General features: G+C 38.4%; 4 protein-coding genes across 17 annotated transcripts in view; 1 reads left to right on the top strand and 3 right to left on the bottom strand.

Moving 5' to 3' along the window:
* Positions 1–65: 65 nt before the first annotated feature.
* Positions 66–1,597, bottom strand: Csp3 (chemosensory protein 3). Its single transcript, XM_076433466.1, has 3 exons — positions 1,440–1,597; positions 861–1,061; positions 66–537 (listed from the first exon to the last, which is right to left on the bottom strand). Exons 2-3 carry the CDS (start codon positions 1,057–1,059, stop codon positions 341–343), a joined length of 396 nt encoding a protein of 131 aa, XP_076289581.1. The 5' UTR covers positions 1,060–1,061; positions 1,440–1,597; the 3' UTR covers positions 66–340.
* Positions 1,598–6,473: 4,876 nt separating this feature from the next.
* On the bottom strand, positions 6,474–14,330 carry Ada2b (Transcriptional adapter 2B). Of its 5 annotated transcripts, XM_076433451.1 has the most exons (10): positions 13,955–14,330; positions 13,766–13,863; positions 13,389–13,448; positions 13,164–13,305; positions 12,863–13,080; positions 11,570–11,799; positions 11,259–11,490; positions 10,767–10,816; positions 10,287–10,650; positions 6,474–9,912 (listed from the first exon to the last, which is right to left on the bottom strand). In XM_076433451.1, exons 1-10 carry the CDS (start codon positions 14,313–14,315, stop codon positions 9,808–9,810), a joined length of 1,860 nt encoding a protein of 619 aa, XP_076289566.1. In that variant the 5' UTR covers positions 14,316–14,330; the 3' UTR covers positions 6,474–9,807. The 5 variants fall into 5 exon arrangements, with proteins under 5 accessions (XP_076289566.1, XP_076289567.1, XP_076289568.1 ...); XM_076433452.1 differs by lacking the exon at positions 6,474–9,912 and having other exon boundaries at positions 10,369–10,650; positions 10,767–10,856; XM_076433453.1 differs by lacking the exon at positions 6,474–9,912 and having other exon boundaries at positions 10,369–10,678.
* Positions 14,331–14,771: 441 nt separating this feature from the next.
* Positions 14,772–19,479, top strand: LOC143213523 (actin maturation protease). Of its 4 annotated transcripts, none has more exons than XM_076433461.1 (4): positions 14,772–15,279; positions 15,868–16,313; positions 16,391–16,723; positions 17,261–19,479. In XM_076433461.1, the coding sequence occupies exons 2-4, from the start codon at positions 16,099–16,101 to the stop codon at positions 17,460–17,462; spliced, it is 750 nt and encodes a 249-aa protein (XP_076289576.1). In that variant the 5' UTR covers positions 14,772–15,279; positions 15,868–16,098; the 3' UTR covers positions 17,463–19,479. The 4 variants fall into 4 exon arrangements, with proteins under 4 accessions (XP_076289576.1, XP_076289572.1, XP_076289575.1 ...); XM_076433457.1 differs by having other exon boundaries at positions 15,863–16,313; XM_076433460.1 differs by having other exon boundaries at positions 14,772–15,366; positions 15,863–16,313.
* A 2,276-nt stretch (positions 19,480–21,755) lies between these two features.
* The window catches only part of Krt95d (phosphofurin acidic cluster sorting protein KrT95D), a 58,499-nt gene continuing 53,447 nt past the window's right edge, over positions 21,756–26,807 (bottom strand). For all 7 annotated transcript variants that reach the window (XM_076433443.1, XM_076433445.1, XM_076433449.1 and 4 more), the window contains one exon: positions 21,756–26,689. In XM_076433443.1, the coding sequence (XP_076289558.1) occupies positions 26,556–26,689 (134 nt within the window). In that variant the 3' untranslated portion in view covers positions 21,756–26,555. The remainder of the gene's footprint in view (positions 26,690–26,807) is intronic.

The raw sequence follows: 26,807 nt of genomic DNA, 5'->3' as shown, positions 1-26,807 counted from the left end.
ATTTGCATTGTAAAAACGAAAGTAAAAGGATATACGTACGAATACGGAATATTACGAAGACGATGTATTTAGCGATACTTTATTTGATAGACACGGAACGTCGTTGATTCTCCGAAGGACATTATTATACAGTGCCTTAGCTAACGTAGTAGGTACTTTGCTGTTTGTCTGACGTGCGCGCCTGTGTCATTACGACCAATCATTAATTGTCAACCGACATCGACGATAACTACGTGTTGATTACAGGCGATAATTTTCTCCGACAAATTGTTTGCCTTCGAGGCCGCGCGCCGAGAATCGAACTGCCCTAAGCGTTCTCCTGTCGCGTTTCCGACGATCTTCAAACTTTGATGCCGTGCTTCTCCGCTTCCTTCTCGTACTTGGTCTTGTACTTGCCATCGGGATCGTACTTCTTCGACAGCTTGCTCCACATCTCCGGCTTGTGATCCACCAGGAATTTCACAACCTTCTCTGTCACTTCCCTTTGCTTCTCTGTACACTTGGCGCACTCGGTGGCTAAGGCGTCGGGCAGGACTCCTAAACAACAAGAATAAAATGATTTAGCAAAACGAACTGTACTTTAAAAACTCTTAAAAAACAAATGGAAGACTTAAAATTAAATAACTGTGTCTAAGAAAATTTCATTTGACAGTGAGAGCACGCGAACGATGCTTTGCCTCCGGTGATTTCAATGCCTGGTCAGACAAGCGCGCACGCGCCACGTACATTTTCTAGCTCCATTTACAAGCCTAAGAACTTTTAAATGATAATGAAATACACGATTTTTATATATAGTAGATGGGAATATATTAGTACATACATTTCACGATTTTTCGAAGAAATCACACTGTTTTACTCACGTTTAAGTTCAGTGCCCTCCGAAGTACACCTTCCCTCGTCCATCAAACATTTATAGTAGTTCTTCAGAAGACGATCGCTGCGAAGAATTTGGTCCACATCGATGTTGTCAAATTTGTTAGTGTACTTGGTCTCTTCGGGACGAGCAGACACGTAGGCGATTGCCACGAGGGCGAACAAACAGAGTAATCCGTATTTCATGGCTGTGACAACGAAAAAGCAAAATTATAACATCTGTTTCACCACCTGCTAAAATATTAATTTTCTAAGTGCATTCTAGAAGAGCTATTACAGCTTACAAACTTTTGTATAACACTGTACTTCAAACATACATCATCTACCGGTTCTTAGAAATAGAAATTATAATAATAGAAATTAAATAAAAATGTATTTTTCTAATTCTTCTAACGTCTTCACAGTTTCGTATTTAATCTACCCATTTTTCTAGCAAGTTTTTGTTTCAAATATGTGGGTCACAGATCGAAGAAGATTTTGCGTCTTTGCCACCGATGGGGCAGTGAAAGACATCCAATAATTCACATGACGAGCCAGATACTCCAGGATGTGCGACACTCACTCACCTGAACGTGATTAGCTGCGATCAGATGCAATTGTAAAGTTGTGCTGGGCCGCGGCACTTATATATGTCCAATCAGTGGTGTGAGGCCCAAGGTGTGCGCAGGTGGGAAAAGGTGGGACGCTGTACCCCACCTGAATACTTGCTTCATCTCTGTTTTGTCCGAGCTTCTTAAAAATATTCTTGTTTATTTCATCCAGCTATGACGTGCATTTTAATGGATTTTTTTATCCCTATCTGTCGATGCGAGCTCATTATGCATCGGCTTCCGGGATCGTTAGAGAAACTGTTCTGATGAAGGATTGGTGGCAGTGACCGTCTTTTGATGACGTAATGAAATTTCTTTTTTGATGAACAATATAACATTCATCGGGTTTCGAAATTTAATAATTACTTTGACTTGGTCCGAAGTTCCATGCTGACTTAATAATACTTCGCTTCTTAAATATTATTAATATTCCTTTGGTCCAGGTCTGAAGTTCCATATGCGTAGATGCAATAATATTTTGTTTTGGTTAACAGTGATGAAGAGAGATACAACGTCTTAATTACATTATTTAATATTTATTCTATCTAGGTCTGAAGTTTTATATAGAATCAGTAAAATTTTCTTTCGATTTCGAAATTTAGTATTATTCATTTTGTCTAGCATGATGTTCAATAATCTTCGTCGTTTCATAAAATGAAGAGGGCTGGAGCGTCTCGAATTCAAGCTGATGTTAATCTACTTAAAAGATTAAGAACTCTTTTTTTCATATTGAGTGGAGATATGGAAATGTTTCATCTCGGATGGAAGATTTTGATTTCCCACAGCGCCTTTCGTTCCATCTGCCATCTTCTTTGTGTGAGTCGGGAGATATGTAGCAGAAACAGGTTATATTGCCTAATTTCGATGGAAAGTTCTGTCCTTTTACTATATCCCATTGATTAGGATTAACATCTGCCTCGAAACTTCAGTCAGATGTTACTTCATGCTTAGCTTTTATTATGTACGTTAACACTGTCGATGAAAAATTGGCTGTCCACCTTTGTGCAGGCTTTCGCGCAAGAACTTAAAGAGAAAAATTGCAAATTATGACGTCACAGTCTCCTTTTTCTTGCGAAACATAGAAAAAGCATGCTCGTTAACTTCCTACAAGCGGCGAGTGTAACATTCGTGATTCATACTTTTTTTGGGGGTGCTTATTATTAGGATGATCATAAATCAACGCCATTATACAACAGCTCTCATTTCCATTAGTTACACATGTAAAGGGATTTTTTGTAACAATGTTATTACATTAATAGTGCAATCCTATTGCACATTCATGTAAATAGGAGATAATCTTAAGTAGCATAATTTCATAGAAATTCGCAGGGTTCTATTAACATAATTTTACTATTTGACTAGCATTAAAATATATGCTAAAATATATGTCTTTATTATTAAAATTAGCGTTTACTTTACACTTTCTTTTTGTAGAAGTTATATCATGGTCGGTGATATCACCGAGCCTTTTTCGAGAGAAAAGACAACATTGCCCGAATAAACAAGTTTAACAGAAGCAAATTTTCGCCGCTGCGTGTAAGAACATGTTCGAAGCACAAAAACCGAGATGGAATCGAACAACTTATGTCAATATCGTACTCCAGTCGTCTCAAGAGATATTAAAATGCACTGATCCCTGACATTAATAGACTATTCGAGTTTTGAAATTAGCAGATCTTACACGTCCTTACATAACCGAACTGTTTACACTTCCACAGAAAATAATTTACAATTTACACATTTTCCAATCATCATCGTTCATCGAATTCTTGTTTCGAATGAATCGATGGAACGAAATAAATTCCATTGAAAACAAACGCTTTGATAGTGAAAAAAATCGTAAAAACTGCAATCAAAATTATCCATTCGATGCAATTTGTATGCAATTATCTGTATCTTCGCGGAGACATAATTACGAACATAGTTAACAATAAAAAAATAAGGATATCTGCAACAGCACTTGAAGATCAGTAATGATTCCTATCCACATGTTTGTATGAAATAGATAATTGCGTGCCGTTGCAAAGTCTAAGAAAGTAGAATTCCGATTGGAACTAAAACATTAATTTTTTCGTTGAACGATCATTACAAAATATTTCATAGATTTCCGTCACGTAAAGCTAAACATTTTCATTACGCGGGCAAACATACAAAACAATAGAGTGTTGTTTTCAGTGTTCAGTGAATCAGTGTTTTTAACCTGAAGAATACTAATGAAGTTCGGTTGACACAAATAAATTACGACAAAAATGAACTGTCATGGCGGTGAACGTGTTAAACTAGCTAAATAACTGCTTTACAATTATAATTTTTATTCCTCTAAAAAAATACAATAACAAATTCTTAGCAGTGAGTCATTATATCTGAGAGACTTATCTGCCGGCAGGCAAAATGTTGAATAAAAATTAACAAGAAAACGTATAGATCTCCCGGGGTCCAAGATCCGTAGAAGTTACCGGAGGTCCTCTCGTCAATCGTAAAGATATTCCATCAGACAATTATCTGCGACAGGGACGAGAGATTTCAATGCGCGTGTGTAGCAATCAAAGTGGCGTATTTACGGAATCGTGATTCTAGAAAGAAGATTGAAAAAGGCGATGGGAAAAGTACATGTTGTAGACTCTCGAATACACGACGAAGGACGCCGCGCCGCGTCTAGTTGGAATAAAAGAAAAATCACCGGAGACGTCATGAGGGGCCTCTGATCCAAGAAACGTCGTCGATTCGCCGCATGACGCATTGCTCCCGATCATGCCGCACTGTCGCGCGATAGCACACGCCGCGCCGTATACGCAGGTAATTTTGCGCTTCTAAACTGTTCTGATTATTTCTTCGAGGTCGAGCGTCACGCCTTGAAAACTGATTACAGACGCGGCGAAGATTTGTATTTGCGAAAGAAACAGGGCCGCTGAATCAGCGCTCAATGTGATTATCAATGGACAAGTTTGAAAAAAATCTAGTAAAGGACCGCAGGATCTTAACTTTTTATTAACCCCTTGCCGTATTTTAACGAGTCAAACTCGTGATGAAAATCTTCGATAAAATCTAATGAATGATGAAATAGAATTTTATTCGTTTGTAATTAATAGACTGCGGATTTTATGCATTTATGACAAAAATGGACACGTACGATTTAAAGCAGTGGACATGTTAAAAATATTTATGGACATCAATCTATTAGTCTCAGTTTAATAGAGTATTAAAAGAAGAATACAATTTTTATTCGGCTCCTGTGTCCTGGAATCAATGCGAACATTTTTTATTTTGCATCAAGATCCGCAGTCTAGTAATCAGCATTCAAATAAATGTAGCCATACAAACAATATACATTTTCTTGTCTCTTCTACGACATTTTTGAGGATAAAGACATTTTAACTCTTTGCACTCCGCTTTGTCGAATGCGACTGGACATCGGAGAAAGAAAAATTTTTTATATGCGTTTAGTTCATCCTTTATGTATTTATCGTCTAATTTTTTAGTTGGAAACAAAGTTCTACAAATATAAATGACAACAAAGTTTGAGAGCTATATATTTAATATAATTAGTAAACAACATTGTTTAAAACAAGTACCAGTCAAGGAACTGGTTTTTGAAGTAAATTTCAAATAAAACATTTAAAACAGTAGTAGAGTTGTTGGGAACAAAATTGAAAAACAATTCGAAGTGCAAAGGGTTAGTCACTGTAACTATAAAGAAAATGTTACGGCAAATGGTTGAATTGTGCAAATTACTATGGAGACTGGTGTTTGAAACTAAAATTCTCATTTAGAAACAGTACAAAAAGTTTCGGCGAGAAATAATTAACAAAACATTCGGATCTTTTTCCTAAAGAATTGTATGTCTTGCAACAGTCGATACGTTTATCTATCCTCTTTGTCCCAGGTCGAGAATTCTCGATAAAATCGCGTAGATAAGTAGAATTAGTGTTGTAGTCGCGAACAAGCCGGTTACGTTAAAGCCTTTTAATGTAACGTTTTAATCGTAATGGGATACATGCGTCGAGGTTACGCATCGCAGATTAGAGAATCCGATGACCATGCGTCGCAGAAGATTATGGCAAGACTCGGGACCGAAGGAAACAAAAGAGTAGATTTTATCGGAACAAGTAATAATTGACGGGAAGACACGACGCGATGAATTTATTGATAAAGAATGCCCCACAGGGGGAAAAAGTTGTACGTTACAGTTTGCTTTTAAAGTGGTGTGCATACATTGATTTAATAGGAACGGTATATGTGGTAGAGGTAATTACGACGCGAGGAATCGGTTAAAGACTCTATTACATTAATCGTTGCGTTAATTATTAATCGCGGCGGGACTGGTAATTAGGGAGCAATTGCGGAAACGAATTAATTTCACGGTGGCATGAACATTTAGACAGGAAAAGTAATTTTGGAATTGGGTGAAGGGAAGGATGATATCTAAAATGAAAGTACCCGCAAACAATAATTGCTTTTCGAAGAAAAATCTTTTGTTTTATACTTCTTTGTACGTCACAGTCATTAATAAACTGTGGTTCTTCGTGCGTTTATGGCAGCCAAGAATTTTTAATATGCATATATATGAAATGTGAATGTTAATCACCGAAGTTAATTTTCCTTTCTGGTTTTTATCAAATGATCTATGCAAATTGGAATCCGTTTAAAACAGAATGAAAATACTTGTGAAGCAAGCGGATATATACGTAATATGATTGCGAAGTAATAAATGGAGAAAGAGATGTTGAGCAATAAAATATTAAATATTGTATAAGAACTAGTAATGCTATATTTAGAGATTTTTTACGAGATCGGAGATCACTATTGCGTGGTATTCTGGATCAACGGAAGTATCGAAGTCAGTAGAACATAATCCTTCCGTCTCCGTTTGTAAATCATATTGTGTTTCACTGACTTTATTCACTTCGTCCAGATCTAATTTAATTACTAAAGTATTGAGACGCATTTGATTATTTCCACTGATTTGTAGAAACTTGAAGGTATGAACAACGAAATAAATACAAGCACACGTTTTTAAGGGAAAATACCTATTGTACAGTTTATTTTATACATCAACGACCGTTTAAATCGTGTATAACGTTGAAAGCCTTTTCTTGTCATCGAAATAGTTCTGTATCATTCCAAGAACAACGAGGAGTAATCGATTCGTCGTGTTACATAGATTATCTTCGGATTAACATGAAACCAATTTCCAAGTATACCAAGTTCCGACGACTACGATTTATATTGCCCTCTTTCTTTTTGCTAACTGAAAAACTCGCTACTTCCGTAAAGAACAAAAACTAATAACGCGAATAATTTTGTACGATCTATGTATAAAATATGAAACGCAATGTGTTCGTTCGTTTATATTTCCTACGAATTTGAATCGGCTTCTCCCCTGAATTCAATAAGTTATTTAAATAATTCGAGAAGGGCGTGACGGCCACTTTGTTCAGAATAACATCGTCTTATACAGGGTGTCCTGTAATTCGGCAACTTTAAACATTAATTCATTTCAAATTTTTCTTTTTGTATAGGATCAAATATTCCAAATTTTTTTAACTCGATTTCATTGAAAATCATTGAATTCTCCTAAATTTAAATTACAAGACATCCTGTACACATACGATGAAACAGTCTATTCGTGGTGGACCATCTCGTATAAATATTACAGTCGAAAGACGGGTAAGTCGATCCGTGCAAGTTTCTCCAGGATAAAATAAAAAAGAAAAAAGATGAGCTAAAAACTTTGTCACATTTCTATCACGATATGCGCAGACAACAAAAGTGCATTAAAAACAGTACAGCCAATATCGAGAAATGGCGGAACGGGGTGTAAAATGAAATTAGCGAAAAATCACAAAATCGAAAACCGAACTCGCATCGATCGACTACCGGTCGCTATAGGCAGCGGAAACGCAACAAAATAATTGTATATTAATTAAGAGTCGTAGGCGTGCGGCCACCGATAGATCAGTTTCACTGTTCGTTCGCAAACGGTTTCGCCGTTCGCACGCAAATAGCATTGCACCGAATAAAAGGGAATAGTCTTCTACTCTCCGTAAAAAATATGAGCAGCTATTTCCCCTATATCTCATCACTTAGCGGTGTATCTTCAAGCAATACGTTATAATAAGTATTTTTTTGTCTCCAACGGAAGATATTTCTGACTCTTTTCTTTTTTATACATTAGGGTTGTACAACTACAGAACCGTAGTCTTCTTATTTTTTTTTCTCAAGTATTTACATATAGATATAGCTGTTTTTATCATTTTCTTGTTTTTACATCCACACGATGATGCAAGCTAAACGATGATGTTTTGTCGCTTGAACTCGTCGTTCGAAGCGTTCACAAGAGCGAAGAGAATTCTGAGAGAGAAAGATATGAAATTACGTTAAAAGCAAACGGTCAATCTTTTTTTTTCTTCTTGGTTTTCTGTCCCATTTTGGTTAAGTTCGTTAAGCATACGAGAGAAATGGAGGATAGATAAAACTCGGCGACCAATTTACGCTAAATAAAAGCTAGAAGTGCTTTCTTACAATAGAAGCCGCAGAAGCGTACAACAATCTTTTCGCAAACGGCACAATTATCTCTTCTTCTTCTTTTTTTTCTTGTTTTGTTCTTTTTCCGAGGAAACATCCGTAACACCGATCGATCGCGAAAAGAGTGAGAGGTAACGAGTGAGTTCGATAAAAATCGTCTGTTGTATGAACTTGTGCGTGCGATTCGAGAGTATTAGTCATGCGAATTTAATTACATATGAGTGTGTTCTAATCTAGAATGTTCGACGGGTGCCGATGTGTGTATGCGAATTTTTTTATAAGAGGCAGAGATCGCGAAAAGTAAAAGTGATGGACCGTTCAGCGAATACTGATAATAAACCCTACAATTTATGATAAATCCTACATTTCTTTCGTTTTGTTTTCTCCTCGTTTTTCTTCGGTTAGAAGCTGTGGTAGTTAATCGCTAATGCATCGCAAACGACGGACAAATAATTGCTTCGTTAAAAGAATTGATCCGTGTCTTAAGTTCGCATGTCTTTTTCCGCAGTTTCTGTTTGGCTCAGGACACCACCAGTATATCACACTATATGCTTCTCTTTCTTAACACTTTGTTTGTTTGTTTGTTTTTTTTACATTACCACCATAATTTGTGCTTTAGAAGTAGTATCACTAGAAAGGTACTAGTTTTCTTCTTTCCGTTTTTTTTCTTTTATATGTATGTACAAATATTACACAGGCAACAAATAAATTACCTAATATTATATATAATTTATATATATATTTATATATCATGGTGATAACAAGTGTCCCCGCGACCTGTTCTTTGTACCATTCCTTATCAATAAGGAACACCTTACATTCTTTAAAGAAACTTGACAGAGCAAAATGCTTTAATCGTTGAATTGAATATCGTGGGTGCATTAGATTCGAGGATTTTCGTTATCGTCACTTTCGTAAATACCGGTTAGGCCAATCTTCAAAATTCTATACCGTTTTCTAACGAATCCGATCTTTGCTTGTTTATTTAAACTCCGCTTGAACATAATATCTTAGTTTGAATCTTTGAACACCACGTTAAAGATAAGCGATGATTTAACGCTCGGCGACGCCCGGGTACATCTTGACCCAACTCTTCAAATACTTCGTGTCACTCTTCATCTTCTGTTGTAAATTGTTCATTATTAGGTTTCACTGATTTTAGAAAAGAAATTTGCGAGTCAAAATTCAAGTGCCCTAATCAAAGGGTTAAACGTTGACCGAAGTGACCATTCTGCACTTCCTTATTGTCAAGTATGGTAACAAATCACAATGAAAACAGATACAAAGAAGTATGTGCAGCTAGTAGTCTGTACAAGAAAACGTTACAGTGGAAGAATTAATTGAGCAATACGTTCAATGGCTCTATGAAGGCAGTGTAAGAGATTTTCTTATACAGTGTTAAACCAAGTCTGGTGTTCGGCTAAAGATCGAACAAACCTAAAGGTATTTAAACTTCTGTTCAAAAGCGATTGAAGAATGTAGTTGAACTTGTTACGATCTAAATGAACAATCTTCGCGGTATTTTGTTCTTTCAACTATCAAAATAATAAATACCATCAAAACGAAAAAGTTTAGCTATAACATATCCGATTGTTCGAATTTCGTCTATACAAGAGTTCCATTGAGAAATTATAAGTAAAGAACCAATACTTTTTACACGTTAAATTATACGTATGTATATGTATATACACTTTCTTTCTCTACCTGCCCTATATACGACAATTAAATCAGACTCGAATTTCAATTATACCTAGGACTTAGTTCGGAAAATAGAGGGTGACTTAGAGTTGAAATGGTCATTAATCTTTTTTACATATGGTTAATTGGCCGCAATCCAGCCATTCGCAACCAGATAATGTAAAATCTTACTCTCTGGTTCCGACTGAGGAACAACGCCAGATCTCCTATTACCATTTAGATACTCCTGCAATCATATAGAATATAGATACCACATAAAGGTGACCTATGACATATTAGAAAAGTACAGGGTGATTGAAAACCAACTGGACAATCTCAAAACATTCTACGCTCTCTAATATTGAAACGAAATAGCCATATAATTGATCTCGACCTTGAAATTCAAAGTTAAACTTCTTTTTCAGTCAACCAATCTAATCATACATCATTTCTCGGGCTACCTGACAAATGGCCTGCCAAATAATGGCGAATATATAAATTGGCTGAAATTAAAATTAATTATAGTTGAATACTGATAGTACCCTGATACGCTACAGGTTTAGCTCCCGCGTAGCCGATGCTTTTAAATCACCCTGTACACAACGAAATAAAGTAACTTACTTGTAATAACAACGTTTTTTGCGTTAAATACTGCGTTGGCTTCAGATCAAGTTGTAGACACAAAGATTTTTCTTGTTTCGTTAACAAATGCGCGGCAGCTTCCATTTCAATATCTCGCTCTTCTAAATCACCTATTGCCGAACACGATTTTCCGGAAGTTGTCGCGGTGTAGGTTTTCTCTGTAGCAGAACTGGAGCTGGTAGAATGCTGGCTGGAAGAATTCAGATAGTTATCCGGCTCCGCCCACTGATTGGCTGGAGTCGTCGTCCGATTGGGATTGGTTTGACTGAGAGAGAAGCTGCTGCTGGGCAAGTCTTTTACAGTGTACTTTCGGTCGATGGAAGAGTAACCTTTTTCTTCTTCTCTGGAAAAACAGAACAGGGAACATGACACTTTTATGTGCCACCGGGCGGGTGGTTTATTTAGTTTTTCTATAGACTTGGAATTGTACGGAAACACAGTTTCAGAATGTTTTTGTACCTTCTTTTTGAGGTGTGGCGGTGTATTGGTGTGGACGGCCCACTGCTGCCCTAAGTGAAATGCAAACTGATACAATCTGTTCACAAATGCCTGGCAACACGCACCACAAACAATGGAATTAGTTCAAAGGGAAGCAAAAGCTAGCGCATAGAGTGTAATTAACGCTCTGTCTTTTGTACTCTAGGAACTTCCTTAATTTTACTAACATTTCAATTTATTTCTAAAATAAAACGATTACTTGCTCCCGACACGACTCAACATATCAGCTATTCCGTTATTAAAACACAACATTTTAAATTTATTAAAAATGTTGCAAGTTTCGGGAGCTCTACTAGCTTTTACGACTGCGCATGTAATGATTTTTTAATTTTTATTCAAGCAGATAGACCCTGTACAGAGTGCCATGAAAAGCAAGGTATACCTTTCGAAAATAATTCCAACTGCTGTCACAATGTAAGAAGTGTTAGTGGACAAGAGGAAATGAATACTTACAGATTTTTTTTCGTTCCAGTGATCCGCAGCATCGTTTTGACCCTGAGTTTGAGCCATCACCTGCTCGAAATGAGCACATTCTTCGTGCCTCGCGATCCCGCTCTCCCGATAACGATACAACTCTGAAAGACGCAAACGCAGCTCTCTTTCTCTCTCGAGATTGGTCAAGAATTGCTCGTATTCCTGCGCCGTGTAGAACTGAGCGAACGCTCTCATCCTGTCCCTGAATTCTCTGTAAATCGAGCAAGATCAGAATAGAACGACGCGAAAATTGTTGTTGGTTTTTTTTCAAAATAGAAAATATAACATACTTTTCTTCCTTGGACTGCTTCTTCTTCAACGTCTTGTCTTTCCTAGACGAAGCGAAGAACGCTGAGACGAGCTGATAATCGCGAACAACTCTTTTTCGTCTTGCCCTTTCTCTTAAATTGTTAGTGTACATGTCGACTTGTGCCAGCTTCAGAGCTATGTCCAAGTCGTCATCTTCAGCTGGATTCAAGAATAACGAAGAAACAAGAGACTCTGCTTCGTGATTGTAATCCTGAAAAAGTTGATACTATAGTGAGCCTGCATTCATAATAATATAGGGTGTCTCAGCTAGATAGTAGAGCCAATGTACAGTAATCTCACGATCCAAACGCAACGGAGCTTCCCGATTTAAGCCTGTTGGCCTTCCCCTTCCACTTCCCATGCTCGAGCTGCCTGGGTCGCCGAGCAGTGTAAACATGCCGCGTAATCGGATACCTTGTCGAGTATATTGGTGTGAACCACTACTAATCCAATTACGAAACTTCTTTATTTTTCATTATTTTTTTGGGACTTTGACCAACATATTTGTGACATTTTTCTAATGAAATTGATACCAAATAGGATATAATCCGATAATATTTACTTGTGTAATGAACGATAAAAGTTTTGGACGCAAGAATGAACAACGTATGGAAAATCCTCTGAACTATGTGCCGGCGCGCCGTGACTCTCCACGTCTCTTTCTTTTCCATACGCTGTCCTTCATCGTTCACTAGACAAGTAAATATATGTGATTGGAATTATTCCTAATTGGAATTAGAAAAATGCCACGAATATATTGGTCAAAGCCCCATGAAAAAATAATGAAAAATAAAGTTTTGTTATTGGATTAGTTATGTTTACAACTCTCGGTGACCGAGGCCCTCCCGTTTCGCTTTCCTTTTCTGCAGTCGATGCGGTTACAAAAAAATAGTATCCCTTCACGATCTCTTTACAGCACAGAACCGAGAATCGGCTTAGATCGCGGAATTACTGTACAGAGTGTAAAGAAATATTTGGTCTTGGCTACCATAGGCGTATTCCACATCTTCGGATCGATGAAGATCGGTAAAAAAAACTGCCGCAAAATTGTGCTTGACCTCGAATTTCAGGGTCAAATTTTTTTATTGCATTGTATTCTATGCATCACGAGGATAAAAGTAGAATACAATGCAATCAATACAAATTTGACCGTGAAATTCAAGGTCAAGGACAATTTTGCGGCACCGAAGATGTGGAATACGCCTATGGCAGACAAAACCAAATATTTCTTTGCACCCTGTACAATGTTTAGTGTGGATTCTTTATCAACTAACTCGTTCAAAATCGTCTCTCTGTGGCATGTAACCCAATTGCGCAGCTTCCTCTGGAGTAATGTCCAATGGTGGTAATCGAGATGTGAGATCAGGCGACAGAGGTCCATGATCCGACTTAGTCTGATCCGTGAGATTTGGTTTGTAGCTTTCTGTAGGTGGCCATGTGTGTTTGCCAATGGTACCGTCCAGGTACCTAGCAATATATTCTTCTTTCGCTTCTACAATAGGAAAGTAAGTACTGTACATTATATTCAAACAAAAATCATCCTCTGTTTCATAAATTACCAGGCGAACACTGTACCTTCTGGAGTACGTGTTTCAATGTGTTTGCTGATGTCCTCCCAATTACCAAACCCGAATTGTTCGATGGCATCCAAGAGCCTGAGTTGTTCCCTGGCAGTCCAGTTCCCCCTACCATTGAATATACTAATGGTACCAGAGTCCTGTGAACAATAATCCTGATCATGCAACTTGAAATTGAAAAAATATGTTGCACCTTGTGATGTTATTCTGTGTCTGTACTCACCATAAATTGGTAAGAATGATCATTTTTGTGAGGACCAATCTCAGCTCCGGCGGAAAAACACTGTCAACATTTAAAAATATTATATGTCCTCTGTTGATCCAATCGAGCATGCTTGGGCGCACGTGCTCTCGGATCGTCGACAGTTTCATTCATCTTTCGCGAATACGGTAGAACACATAATTGCGGACTAACTTCCGAACAAAAAGAAAGAAAAGAGTGCAAGAGTGGGGAAGAAAAAAGGAATCTCAATACGCAAAATCCGACAAAACCGGAAGGATAGACGAAGACAAGAGGAAAATGGAAGAGATTCAAAGGGCGAAGGGTGGGGGGTGATCGCGCGAACACGTGACCGAGAAACAGGCGTTCACTCGACTCACCTGCAAGCAGAGGTCGAAATCTGGGCATTCTACACATCGAACCCGCAGACCCGTGATGTCCTCTTGACAATAGGTGCAGTTGTATTTTGCATACAAATCTGAAAGGGAATGACCGCCGTTGTATTACTAGTCTGCCGAATATAGGCCGCGGCCGAAATTTATAGTCTCTTTGTCGACGTAAATACATACCCGCCATTATTGTCCTGCAGGGTTCTTCCAGAATGATCCGGATGACGTCACCGCATGCCAGAAACCCATAAGTCTGAGTATCACGTACACCGAGCGTGCGAAATCGACTCCATTTTTCCGCGAAATCATATGAAAACGCGGAAAAATTGTGGTGCGCCTGCCAGGACGCTCTATTTACCGTGCAAGCGTAAACTCGCGAGCAATCTAATTGGAAAAAATGTTGTTTACGACTGTTGCGTCGAGGAACGAGAGCGCATGCGCACCATACATTCTTACAGATGCGAAACTTCAGCGTTTTTCGTGTCCCAATTCTCGTGCGCATGCGCGCAGTAGTGGACGCTTTTGGACAACTATGAACCATGAACGTGCACTTACTAAAAAACGACAATGACAGAAAAATATCGATAGGCGGTGTTATCAACTTACCTAATCCTACCTCTCCTACCTTCATTGATTTTGTCACTTCGAATAATTGCAAAATTATGTATGCCTAACAACCAATCAAAGTTGCATTCCTTCCAAGTGACTACCAGAGAGTATGAGAAAGTATATGAGAGTGCTCACGCTTTAGGGTAATCCTGGATCAGAACCTACATTATCTTCAGCCTGGATCAGAGCCTACATCATCTTTAGCCTAGATCAGAACCTACATCATCTTTAGTCCGGATGAGAACCTACATCTTGCAAAGCAGCACTGTTTGAAACTCGGCTGAGGATTGGCCACGAGGTTGGTAGCTCGACCAATCGGTTCTCGTGCTATTATCAGACAGATTCGAAAGACTTTATCTATGTATATGTAGTTCAATGTAGTTGTCGCGTGAGTGTACAATCTCACGCGATAGCGCGATACGCGTACAAAATGCAGAAATCCCTGCACCTGTTCCAGTCCAGGTCAGAGTGAAAAGAGATAAACAATATATTTCTCGAGACTAGGGTTCTTGCAAACAATGCGCTTACCTAAACTAGTGGAATCATCTGCGGGGCTGCAGCGGCTATGAGAAATTTCTTATCAGACTGTATAGCGCGACGTACGCCTGCAAGTAAGGCATAGTGTGCTATGTCAGCCTGTCAGCCTAAGAGCTGCTAAGAGCTCTCCTCCTCGAGAGAGGAACGAATTGCAGTCGTATTGACCGAGTAATTGTCGTTTGTTGAAAAATCGTCGGGAGCTCGCACGAGTCGCTCAGTATTGTCACGTCAACGTGCGTCGAGTGTTGATTCGTATTTCTGCCAAAGAATTACATAATGTACGTGCATGAGTCACAGGGTGTATAGGAGGGACGTATAAACGTCAAAATCGTGTTGCCTACGATTTTCTTGTATTCTAGGTACGGTAAACAAATACTGACTCGCCCGGTCACCCGTTTCATCTTAATCGGATCTCTCACGAACGTTGATAAAAGAAAATTGTACTGGTAATGGACACTCCGTCCTGCAGAATAAGATCGCCGTTCACTATTCCGTTCAATGTCGGTCGTGCAATGTGCTGCCATTAGAATTTTTGCAGCGAGTATATTTCTTCGCGTTAGAATCTCCAGAAATCATTAAAGACATTCCGGACCGAAGTAAAACATATCGATGCCCTTTATCGCATTGGACGATCGGATAAATATCACGATAATAATTGCGTTCGACGGTATTGTTCGAGATTCTTGCAACTCACGATTATTGAAACAATGACAGATTGGTTTAATAGATTTCTCAAGGTTAAATGACTAATGCAGAAATGCAATTGTGACAATTCACGTATCAATTAGCTCTTTCTTGTGCAGCGCGTTTAATCGATTTATCGTTGGCTCGGAAGTTTTTAATTCGCCGAACTTTTTCGCCGTTTCGGAACATGATGGTCGTCGATTCTCGTTTCAGGAATTATATTGAAAGTTACATACTGTGTTTTTCTCAATATTCCAGCACAGATCTGTCCAGAGAATTCTGAGGAACGTTTGCAATGAACTGGAACCATTATGCTGTCTGGCGGTGAACAGGAAGGATATCACTGAGAAATGGCAATTCTCAAATTGAAAACGCTGAAGTATAGGTGCATGATTTCATAGCTGTGGGATTGTCGCCGTTGTATCGTACAATTTCGACCAGGTATTTGTACATCGAACAGAGTAGTCGTTCGTATAGCATTTATTTTGCGAGAAATGCCAGCACCACCTCCGCCTCTCCCAAGCTTGCCAGAGGCACCTATGTGTGAAAAAACAGAAGTGAGCGATGCGGATTCCCTGCCTTCTTGGGCCAAGATTACCCTTACTTCTGCAGAAGCAGAGATCGAAAAGCTAATCGCTCGAAACGAGCTGAAGGATGCAGAAGTAACGTATTTTTGTCAAGTCGAACCAATTTTGCAAGACGGGCCACAGTAAGTTGTAGTGTTTGTTTCTGCAACAAAAATTTTACTATTTTTGTATACAAATGTAATGCTGTATTATTTTACAGATGTGGTCTGGTGGCGCTTGCTATGGCATCGCAGGAATACACAAAACCGGTCTCCGTGAGCCAACTTCTAGCAGAAGCTCGTGTGAGGGGCTTCACGCAACACGGGGAAGTATACAGCGTTGATTTCATGGGCACATTAGCAGCAGAATATTTACCCGATCACAGACCAGACATTCTAGTAGATCTGCAACAATGCCCGGACACTCTGACTCACGCTTTAGCTCACGGAGCCATGGTATTGATCCCATACGATTCAGATTTCAACCATGCTCCCTGCTTAAAAAGAGGCCATAAAGCCCACTGGGCATTACTCGTGGGTCTAATTTCATCTAGGTACAATTACATTTACATACTACTTTAGACAAGTGAATCGAAGACTGAAATAATAATTATTAATAAAGGGTCACAAGTAGAGCTGTGGCTTATAAGACACCCGGGTTATCGGGTAGGCCACGAGATATTCGGATAAACGAAAATTACCTGAGTACCCGGGTCTCTCATGAGTAGACAGCGGATCTTTATGCAAAATAAAATTTTTTTACCAGAATTGCAACAAACTGGAGTGAAATGGAAATGCATTTTCTTTCTTAATCTGTTCAATAGGTTGAAAATTATTCAAGCGTACGTTCAAATTCTCCTAATGTATTTACTGTTTAAAATTACACCTACTCATTTGTGTTATGAATGCATAAAATCCGTTGTCTGGTGAGATACCCGGTATTTTTGCTCTACTCGGGTATCTCATATACTCTGGTAGTGGTACTAGCTCACAGGGATCGCTGTATTTTTAATGTTCTAAACCGGACTCTTTCATAAGGATTACCATAAGAAGCGAGAACGTTTGAACTAATTAAATTACCCGTTTTTCAGACAAGGCTATCATGTCCTAGCGCGCCATGGAAAGTCCCGTCACTTAGCTTGCTGGCCGCTGCGCGATTTGATCGAAAGTAATGGGAACTTGGAAGAGGAAGGGACAGCCAGACATGCTGGAGGATACGTTATACCAAAGGGTGGAGTCGGAGGACAAAGAGGTCTGCGCGGTAGGGCACTGGCGTTACATCCATACATATAAAATCATGTACAAGAATTTGTAGGTAATTGATATCACAGTGAAAGACAGAAATTACTTTCTAATGTTACTCTGTATCCACATTACGGTACATGGTAAATATTCAAAGTGTAACAATATTTGCACAGCTGCCGCAAAATTTGTTTATCAGATGTGATAGTTCAAGGAGGGTATACCACGTGTCTCAACTCGCATTATTGGTCTTCGAAATTTCTGTATTAGATAGAATAACAAGATGATACTTCATTCGTTAAGCTCTCCGACACACAACGTAAATAATAATAATAATAATAAATATCATGCGTTTGACTTTACATGCACGCGAACTATTTCGTAAAACAAAACAAAAAATAACAACTTTCTTTTTGTGTGTCGAGTATTAAACTCTTCCTGTGATGCAATACGTACTAAGCATGCGCGTAAATTTAGTCTGAGAAACTAGATGTACGTACACGTGCATGGACGGGACGAACATGAAGAATAAACGAAAAAAAAAGTCTATAAAAATATCTATACATTAAATAGCTATCTAAGTGTATTAGCTAGGGAGTTATCGAAATCGTAACTAGCCGGGATGAACAGATCTACATAAGTATATTTATTTAGCGGCAAGAGATCGTCAAAAAGTTTTTGGGTAATGATTGTGAATATTTTTATGTTGGCATTATATGAATAAAATCTAAATCTATCGCAAGAGTCTCGCAAGATTGCATTTGAGGCAATAAAACTTAATGTTCATGTGCTATATCAGATTGAGCGCATTGCTTTTAAGATAAACGATCGCCTAAATTCGAACGATTACTATACAATCATACACGATAACTATGCCAGACTTTTTATCAAACATTATTATATATATATATATATATATATATATATATATATATATATATATATATATATAATATAGATATGTAAAAGTAAAAAATCATATAAATGGATTTTATGTCGCTGTACCCACGACAAATGTTATCACGATGTTTTGTTGACTATCTCGAAAGCAATGTGCTTTAAAAAAAAAGGATCTTACTGTGTAGATTATATATAATATGCTTGTTTTACTATTTATTTACTAATATGTAAAGTATGGGCGTAGTCCTCATAATTTATATATACATACATACATATATATATATATCCAAATATATATATGCACTGAATTATAAAACCTGAAGATACCTTACGACTGGCTGGTTTCTTCAGTTGTGCGGTATCTTAAGCGTTTTCTATCAAATCTGTCAGTAAAATGCATACAGCAGGTTCAAAAACAAAAGAGATGCTATAAATTTGTAGACTCCTTGAATGGTTTCGAATCGACTAAAAAAGAGGAACCATTGGGAGAAAAAAAAAATAAAGTGTACCCAAGTGCCGCCAAAATGTGAGGTTCATTTATTAACAGGAGAATTGTACACTGTGCTGCTTGTCTTCACGGGCGTATCTGAATTGATTGTCGCGGACGCGCGACTCGAAAATACTCTGTAAACGAAACAAAAAAAAATTATTTATTTCCGCGAGACGCGTTTCCGTTCGAGATATCTACGAAGATAATCAAAAGTACCATATTTTCCTGCTCGAATCTCCGGAGCCCAAATCACACGTTCATAAGGAATCGTATAACGTCTTCCGTTACTTAGCATGGTACGGTGTCTCGTCGTAGAGGAACATTGATGAAGAAAGAACTGTAACTCGGTTCACATGGAAATGTCTCTAAGTTCGCTTCGTGATTTGCGTATCTCGGTTTGTTCTGAAGAACGAGGGAAAGTTTCCGCTACCACAGAAGAAGTTTTTCTGTTGTGCTCAATTTTTGTATGCAATACGAACGAACACGCAATAATTCTATTGTATCACCTGTGATCCAAAGTTCAACAACAGCCGAGCGGTACATATACTGTGTTACATTATAAGAGATTAATATGTGATCATTGTTAATTCTTGTTTCTTTTTTGTGTACACGCATTTTACTTATTTGTTATCGGTTTTTAGCTTTAACCATGATAAATATAAAGAATGTTATAATTTATACACATGTTTGAATACGATTTATTTTATAGTAACATGTCTCTTCCGGGTCGGCCAAGCGTTCTCAACGACTTGACTTGATCGGATCGGCACCGTTCTTCTCCCTGATGCGTTTCGTTCAAAATGGGAATGATACAGGGACGAGTATACGAGGCGTTTGCAAATTTACTAGCCAACTTTCACCGAGAAGAATATGTATACCATAAATAAGGAGCGCTCCATTTAACATATTGGCGGTAGTCTTCAATTTGCTGATCATTCACGAGAAGAACGCTGGCTAATAAATCCGCGAACGTCCTGCAGAATGGAAAGGAGATGTTAATATATAGGAACGCAATGGAATACTAAAAACTGCGTTACATTTATATTTCAAGCTTACAAACATCAACAACACAGTTCCACCTTTCGTTTTCGAGATTTCAGCTTCTCCCGATTGTTGCTCTCCTCTAACACACACAGATGCCATGTTTTTTTGTTTGTTTTTGTTTTGTTAACTATCTCCCAGTTATAATTAATGTCTACTTGTGTCCTGAGATGTAACGCAACGCAACAGAGATTTTCTATTCACACCTGTAAATACATATATCGTTAAACAGCCACCGAATCCACCGAACGATCGCCGGGACGATGATCCATGAATCCTGCCCATGGTGTTCAAGGACGAAACTATTGTACAGAGAATACTATAGTGCTATTTCTACGAGACGATCTACAAACTTATATTGTCATTGTTTACGCATTGTACTCTGCGTGCGGAGAGAGAGAACCCTCTTGACAAACAACATCATGCTACAATTAGTATAAAACAATCATACACGTCCAGGACACAAGGCGTCTATTCTATTATAGATCAACCCTTTGCTGCTGCCTATCGCTCGCATAGTGATCGTTGAACGTTCGACGGACATGTCGTTGACATGTTAACAAACTCGAACGCATGTCTTTTAACACAGAAAGGGCTCATAACAATGATAACTTGTATCGAAACATTACGTTTAATAATATGTATCACATATAGGTATTTCGTATTTATTATATCAACAATAGGGGAGTTGAATTAAAAAAGGCTAGCTGATTCACTCATTAGAAATAATTTATTTCCAGTGTCTTCTCTCTCTATCTCTCTTTCTCTGTTCGATCTTACGTTAATTCTTGACCTAAATCAATTTCTTCCAATGCAAATTTCATCGTAATTTTTATTTTTAGAGACGACTAGTAAAATACCACGCGCGGTTAAATCTTTCTCGATTCAAGTACGCTAATTTCGGAATGATCATGAGCACTTTGTGAAGCCCGCTTGCAGAAATACAAGTGAATATTATTAATATGTATACGGAAACCAAGACGTTATAATTAATTGTAAATTAAATTTATTGCGAGGTAACGAGGTCCATATGCATTATTATTATTATTAATATTGTTGTAACATAATATCCTGTGTACAACGCGCTTCGTATATCAGGATAGAACGTAACTTAAATATTGCAACATAATTCTAAACTAGTAAAGAATTTTCTATGTTATTTCTATGTCTAAATCTCAATCTTAGAATGATACTATGGGGTGAAAACTTAAAAATCATCTATTAAATGAATTATACGTAACGATGCTAGAGCGTCATTGACGCTTTAAATAGTTCCTTTAACAATATTTATCATTAATATTATTTATTAAATCTTGTATTATATCCTCAGGGTATCAATTATTCAACAATTTTGTATATTTTCCTTAATATAAACACAAATATACACTGTATTCAACGTCAACAAAAAAGGGAATTCAAACTTCATCAATTGTTGTTCCATTACATAAAATTTTATTCGTCCAAGTTAATGGAGGAATCATTTTGCAAATTGATACATAAGAACTTCTTATATATTTTGCTTTTTATTTCTATGATTTTCTCAATATAACAAGTAGTCTAGTGTTGTTTCACAACTAATCTCAAGTTGAAAAAATTGATATATTTATATAAACACACGAAGGTTGCAGATAATCTCTAATCAAAAAATAAGAAACACATGAAAGAGCAATGTGTTCTATGCTGACTAAAACGGACCCAAGCTTTCATGTGCGTCAGTCTAATTAAAAAACTGAAAGACTCCGCAGCAAGCTTCGTTGTAGGTGTCAGAGGATGGACAAAGGAAAGAAAGAGACTGGCCACAGGTATGCACGAGAAGTGCACACAACCGGAAGTCGTTCCAGCAGCCATATTGGTCGCATGTCGCTCCCGCCCGATGGGATCATTGACAGCCCTTTTAATTGAACTCTCTAATATTATTGATAACAAGTTTAATAATATGTACATGTACGATTAGACGCCGCCGTTTGTAAGCAGTACAATAAAGACGTCTAAATAACCTTGTGGAAATGAAGACGCCATCTAATGATCCTTAATCGCTGTACCAAACACGCGCGTTTAATATATATATGTATGTATATATATATTAATTACTTCTTTTAATTATTGTAAGCTTTGAGCTTGGACGTTGCCCGCCCACACGTGTGTTAAATCTTACTATACACCGACGAACAATAGCAAATTCATTAATATTATTATTATTAATATTGTTTATTTTTTTCTGTTTCCTTTTTAGAATACTTCCCCTGGTAAACGTGCTGACGGCCTTCGTGTCGAGTGATCTCGCGAGAACCATATGGATCGTTGATCGTGATCGTCGAGACCCGATAGAGGATCCCGTTGGATCCGCGATACACGTTCAGCATACGATAAAAGCATACACGGTGGCCCGATAATCCTCGCGTCGGTCGAACGCGATTCAAATTGCAACAACGGTCTCATATTTTGACTAGAATCTGGAGAATTATCATTAAGTCTTAACGAGCGCGCGACTGGGGGCGGATCACCGTGCGTCGACGAAGTACACCTTATGAAACGAAAAAAAAAACAGAAAACAGAAAAGGAAACGAAAAGAACAGAAAAAGAAAAACGCGTTTCGAGGCTCGGCCGTGAGCACGTGTTACAGGCGGTTCCATTTCGCTCGTGTCCTTAGGACCTCGCGGTCCTAAGAAAGAGTCAATCGCGGTCGTCTTACAAAGCTTATACGCAAACTCGACGACAGATAAACGTCGACGGGCTTAAACACGCTAGCGTTTTCAACTGGCGAACGGGAGGAAAGAAAAATCGGGCCGGGTTTCGGGACTGGACGAAAAAACAGAAGATCTCGAGGAACATTAAAACATCGTAAATTCACTTACACGCTATCGGTCAGGCTACCGTTGGAAAATCAAAAATGTAAAGGAAAAGACCAGTTCTATTTCGGATTCAATACTGAACGTTCGCGAACCTACGAATCGTAATTATAGTCTTTTCGAACACTCTCGCGATCAGGAGAACGAAAGTGGGCTTTACGCGCGACTCGCGACAGCGTCCTCCATTTTGGGAACCGATTGGACCCCGTGCTTTCAGGATTATCGCAATTAGACTGCGGATTTAGTCCTTTTATCGAATGCGCAACATTCTAAAATTTCGTACAATGCACAGTCTAATCGGGATCCGAAAACTTGGGGCTCTTTTTTCATCTCTGTGGAACAGTTCGACGAAAATGGGAGACGCTATCGTCGACGGTGAACGGTGACGGAGAAACAACGATATTGTGCAAAACTGCGAAGCAACGCGCGAACATTGTTTAGATGCTTCAAACTGTGAGAGCGTATAATATCTATTGTATATACGTATAGAAATTTATACATACATTGTATGGCAGGTTCGACTGCTGAAAACAATTCAGCATGCTCAACGAAAGAGGGCAACGGATGTCGAGTAAACGCAAGTACGATCGTCAGAACATCTCGTCATTGACTTTCGAAGATTCTTGTCAATTGGGAATGTTACCCCCACCGTATCACTTAGATATTTTCTCATGAACCATTTTTAATCTTCGAAACTTGAGAATTTATTACATTTTATCAGGGTCGTAATTGAAACTGAAAAATATACTTTTAGTATTCATTTTGCCAGATCTCTGTAGCTTGAAACCATTTAAACTTGTAAGAAAATCGAGGCTAAGACGATAATTGAGACCACTTCGCGAAGTCTTAAAGCAGCTGAATTTCAGTCTGCACTTTCTTGTACCTCTACTTCAACCCTTACATCACGACCCATTTCCAACTTGAGGGGAAAATTCTTTTCTGTTCCACAATTGGAACGTATTATTTTACGTTTGCAAAGATTTTCGTCTTGAACGTAAAGGTGAAATGAATGGCGAGAGTTGGCACGATCACCCTGCAACGACTATACGTTGCCATCCGTTTGTTTTTAAGTCCTCTATTTTTCCGGGAGTTCGCGCAATCAGGGTACCGCTCTTAGCCGTTAAAAATGTAAAATGTAAGACTACGTTAGCAGTTCGATACTCGTTAAGAACTAATTGCTGACTAGCAAAGAACAGGAGAAGTGGGCTATGCATATGTATGTACACAGTGAGGTGCGAAAGTATTCGTACAGGAAGCGTGAGAACAGATATTCTCTACGTCAACTACTGCAGTTTTATATTTTTATTTCTCGTCTCCCTTCAGCCTTAAAGATTCAATTTCTCGGAATTATTTATTTATAGAACGTCTACACTGTTTATGTCGATCATAGGTAATTTCTATTCTCATTTCTGAAGTTCCGAGTCTTTGGAAAATACCAATTTCTGACTTCAGAAAATTTAATAAAACTTTCTTCTAATCGTTTTACATAATAAGTTGTAGATGGTACATTGATGTTTTCAAGCTCCTTTAATCTCTCTATCGTGTTAAAGTACAACTATCCAATTTTTGCCATAAACTTCACAGTCTAGCGACTATTAAAATTTACAAGGAGACTATAATTTTTTCATTTTCACGCTTGCACTGTCCAAATAATTTCTATCCTCGCTGCATGCGCGGGCCTGGGTGTATACAAGGAAAGACTCCACTGCTGATGTTCCTTTGGCAAAACGCAATCGCCACCGTTAACGGCTCGGGCTTCGTTATCGCATTTCGCTAACAGAATGCCGCCTCAAAGTATTTTCTTTCCGTTTTCGGGATTCTGGGTGTGCGGGGGCAAAATTTCGGTAGGCGTTTCGCTATTTTCTCTTTTCCTCTTTTTGTCTTTTCTTTTTTCTCAATTTGGCATTAGGCAGTCAAGGCGACGGCTACGTCGCTGGAAACAGTAAAGCACTGTTCTAAAATCTTTTTTCGTTTTTCTTTTCTCCGCTGAAAGTTTCTCATCGTTGCTAGATCAAAAAGGAAGAAGTCAAAAAAGTACGGTTTCGTTTTAGTGTTCTACCCTTACGCTAACAGTACAATGTTCTTCCCCCTGTGGGAAATCGTCCCTGTTTTTTCTCGCGTTTGCTCGCTCTCACTCGCTCTCACTCTGTTCCTAAACCTACGACAACGTTAACGTTAGTTCCTATCGTTTATCATTTTTCTCATGATATGGTTGTTAGGGTGCGAAGGCTGAAGGACAAGCTAGCCAGACTGTTGCTCGCAGCACGTTGTTCATTCCTTTCTTTCTGGTCTCGACAACGCGAATGATTAACCCCTTGCATTACGATTTCTTTTATGATTCCAGTGAGTAGAACTTTGCATCGTTCATAATTTTCTAGAAGAAAAAGAAAACTTATGTTTATTATATGCCTACATATTCTCCAAAGGCTATAAATATATCGACAACAGAATAGAATTTTATCCTTGCTTAAAGGAAATTAATAATATACATATTTATTGGACTCTGTTCGAAATTCTCATCACGAATCTGACTCGATGTTATAGTGCAAGGGGTTAAAACAAAACGATCACGCTCTAGACTCTAGAGAAACGCGTGTCGAACTGCGGTCATCGATTCTGTCGCGTCTTTTCGCGACAAAGAAACGTGCAACATCGTCAGTCTCTTACGTTTCAACCACTTCTCTCTGTCTACCTGAAAAGAGTCTGTGCTCTTCTCACACGCATTCTAAAGGCTTAACGATAATCGCGGTCGAGTATGCTCTATTGAAGTATCGGGAATCGACTTTTTACTAGGAATAACGTATTAAATAATAAAATCTGAAAATAGAGTATTTAAACTACAGCAGCCTGGGGCTAAAAGTCTATAAAATGGAATACAAAAAATACGTCGAAATCTTAAACGAGAAAAGGAGTATAATAACTAATGAGCTATTTTCTTCGTCGTATCGATTTCTATCTCCCGAAGGCTCGCATACTGTTTTCGTCATTCTCTTTTCGCCGAACCTGTGTCTCTGTGTACGCGTATGTACTTACGCGTGTTTACGTATTTACGTGTGTGACTGTGTGGGTGTGTTAATATGTCTGTCACTATCGGCGAATGTCACCGGCCATGTTCACTAAATCGTGGTTTGTGCGCTAAGAGAAATGTTTGCCTGTATCACAGACTTCTTCGATAACACATCGCTGGTTCGCGCCCCGTCTATCGCAGAGTCGCGTTTTAATTAAATAAATAGATAATTTAACGAAAAGAACGCCCCCTTTCTCGTCGCTTTTACGATCTAGACAAAGATCTTAGCCGTACACCAGCTAGAAAATCGCGTCCCGCTTTTGTCGATGTTTATTTTTAAACAGTCCCTACGCAGACCGAGCAAATCTCTTACGACTGTCCGAACGATAACCAACGAAATCCGTGGACTCTGTTTTTACCATTAATCATTTCAATACGATATGTTGACCGTCTCTGTTTAGAAGTAATTATTCGCGCGTTCTCATTTCACTTTTGTATAAAGCCGATAAACTGTTTCTCGAGAAACACAATTGCAACAACGGAGGACAAGAAAACAACGAAAATACTCGTATAGAATTGGCAAGATTTGGGATACTTGCCTGTGGTCAGCTCCACCGTCCAGTTTTTTTTTTTTCAAAGCGGAGAATCGTATCCTGAACTACGCGCGACGCTTGCTCTACTCGCTGGATTAGATTCTCTCTCTATTTTTCTAAATCTTTCTTTCGGTTTTCTTTTGTTTTAGGATTTGATGGTTATCGGGTTTGCGCGCAAGCTTAAGCTGATGAATCCTAATTGGCAATATCGATGAACACAACTAAACGGTAAAACGTGTGGCCTCTGACGGGTGCGGAGGAGGTTTACGTCGGGTTCGGAGACTGCTGTTGAGAACTGTACTCCAACAGGGCTATCGGGAACGTCTTGATGTGCGTTTGCCACTGCGCCGACAGTTGGAAGAATTTTACGCCGTACCACTCAGTACCGTCGATGCTCACTGCAAAAACAAGCACAAGCTATCGTTAAAAAGCTATTTAAACGATCTGTAGGTATCTCTGGATCAAGGTAGACTTCTGTTGATATTTTCTTTTGATCCACGAATTTTATCAAATCAG

This window comes from Lasioglossum baleicum, chromosome 11 (genome assembly GCF_051020765.1).
Source record: "Lasioglossum baleicum chromosome 11, iyLasBale1, whole genome shotgun sequence".
NCBI classification, from domain to species: Eukaryota; Metazoa; Arthropoda; class Insecta; order Hymenoptera; family Halictidae; genus Lasioglossum; species Lasioglossum baleicum.
This window is presented reverse-complemented; position numbering and strand designations above follow the sequence as displayed.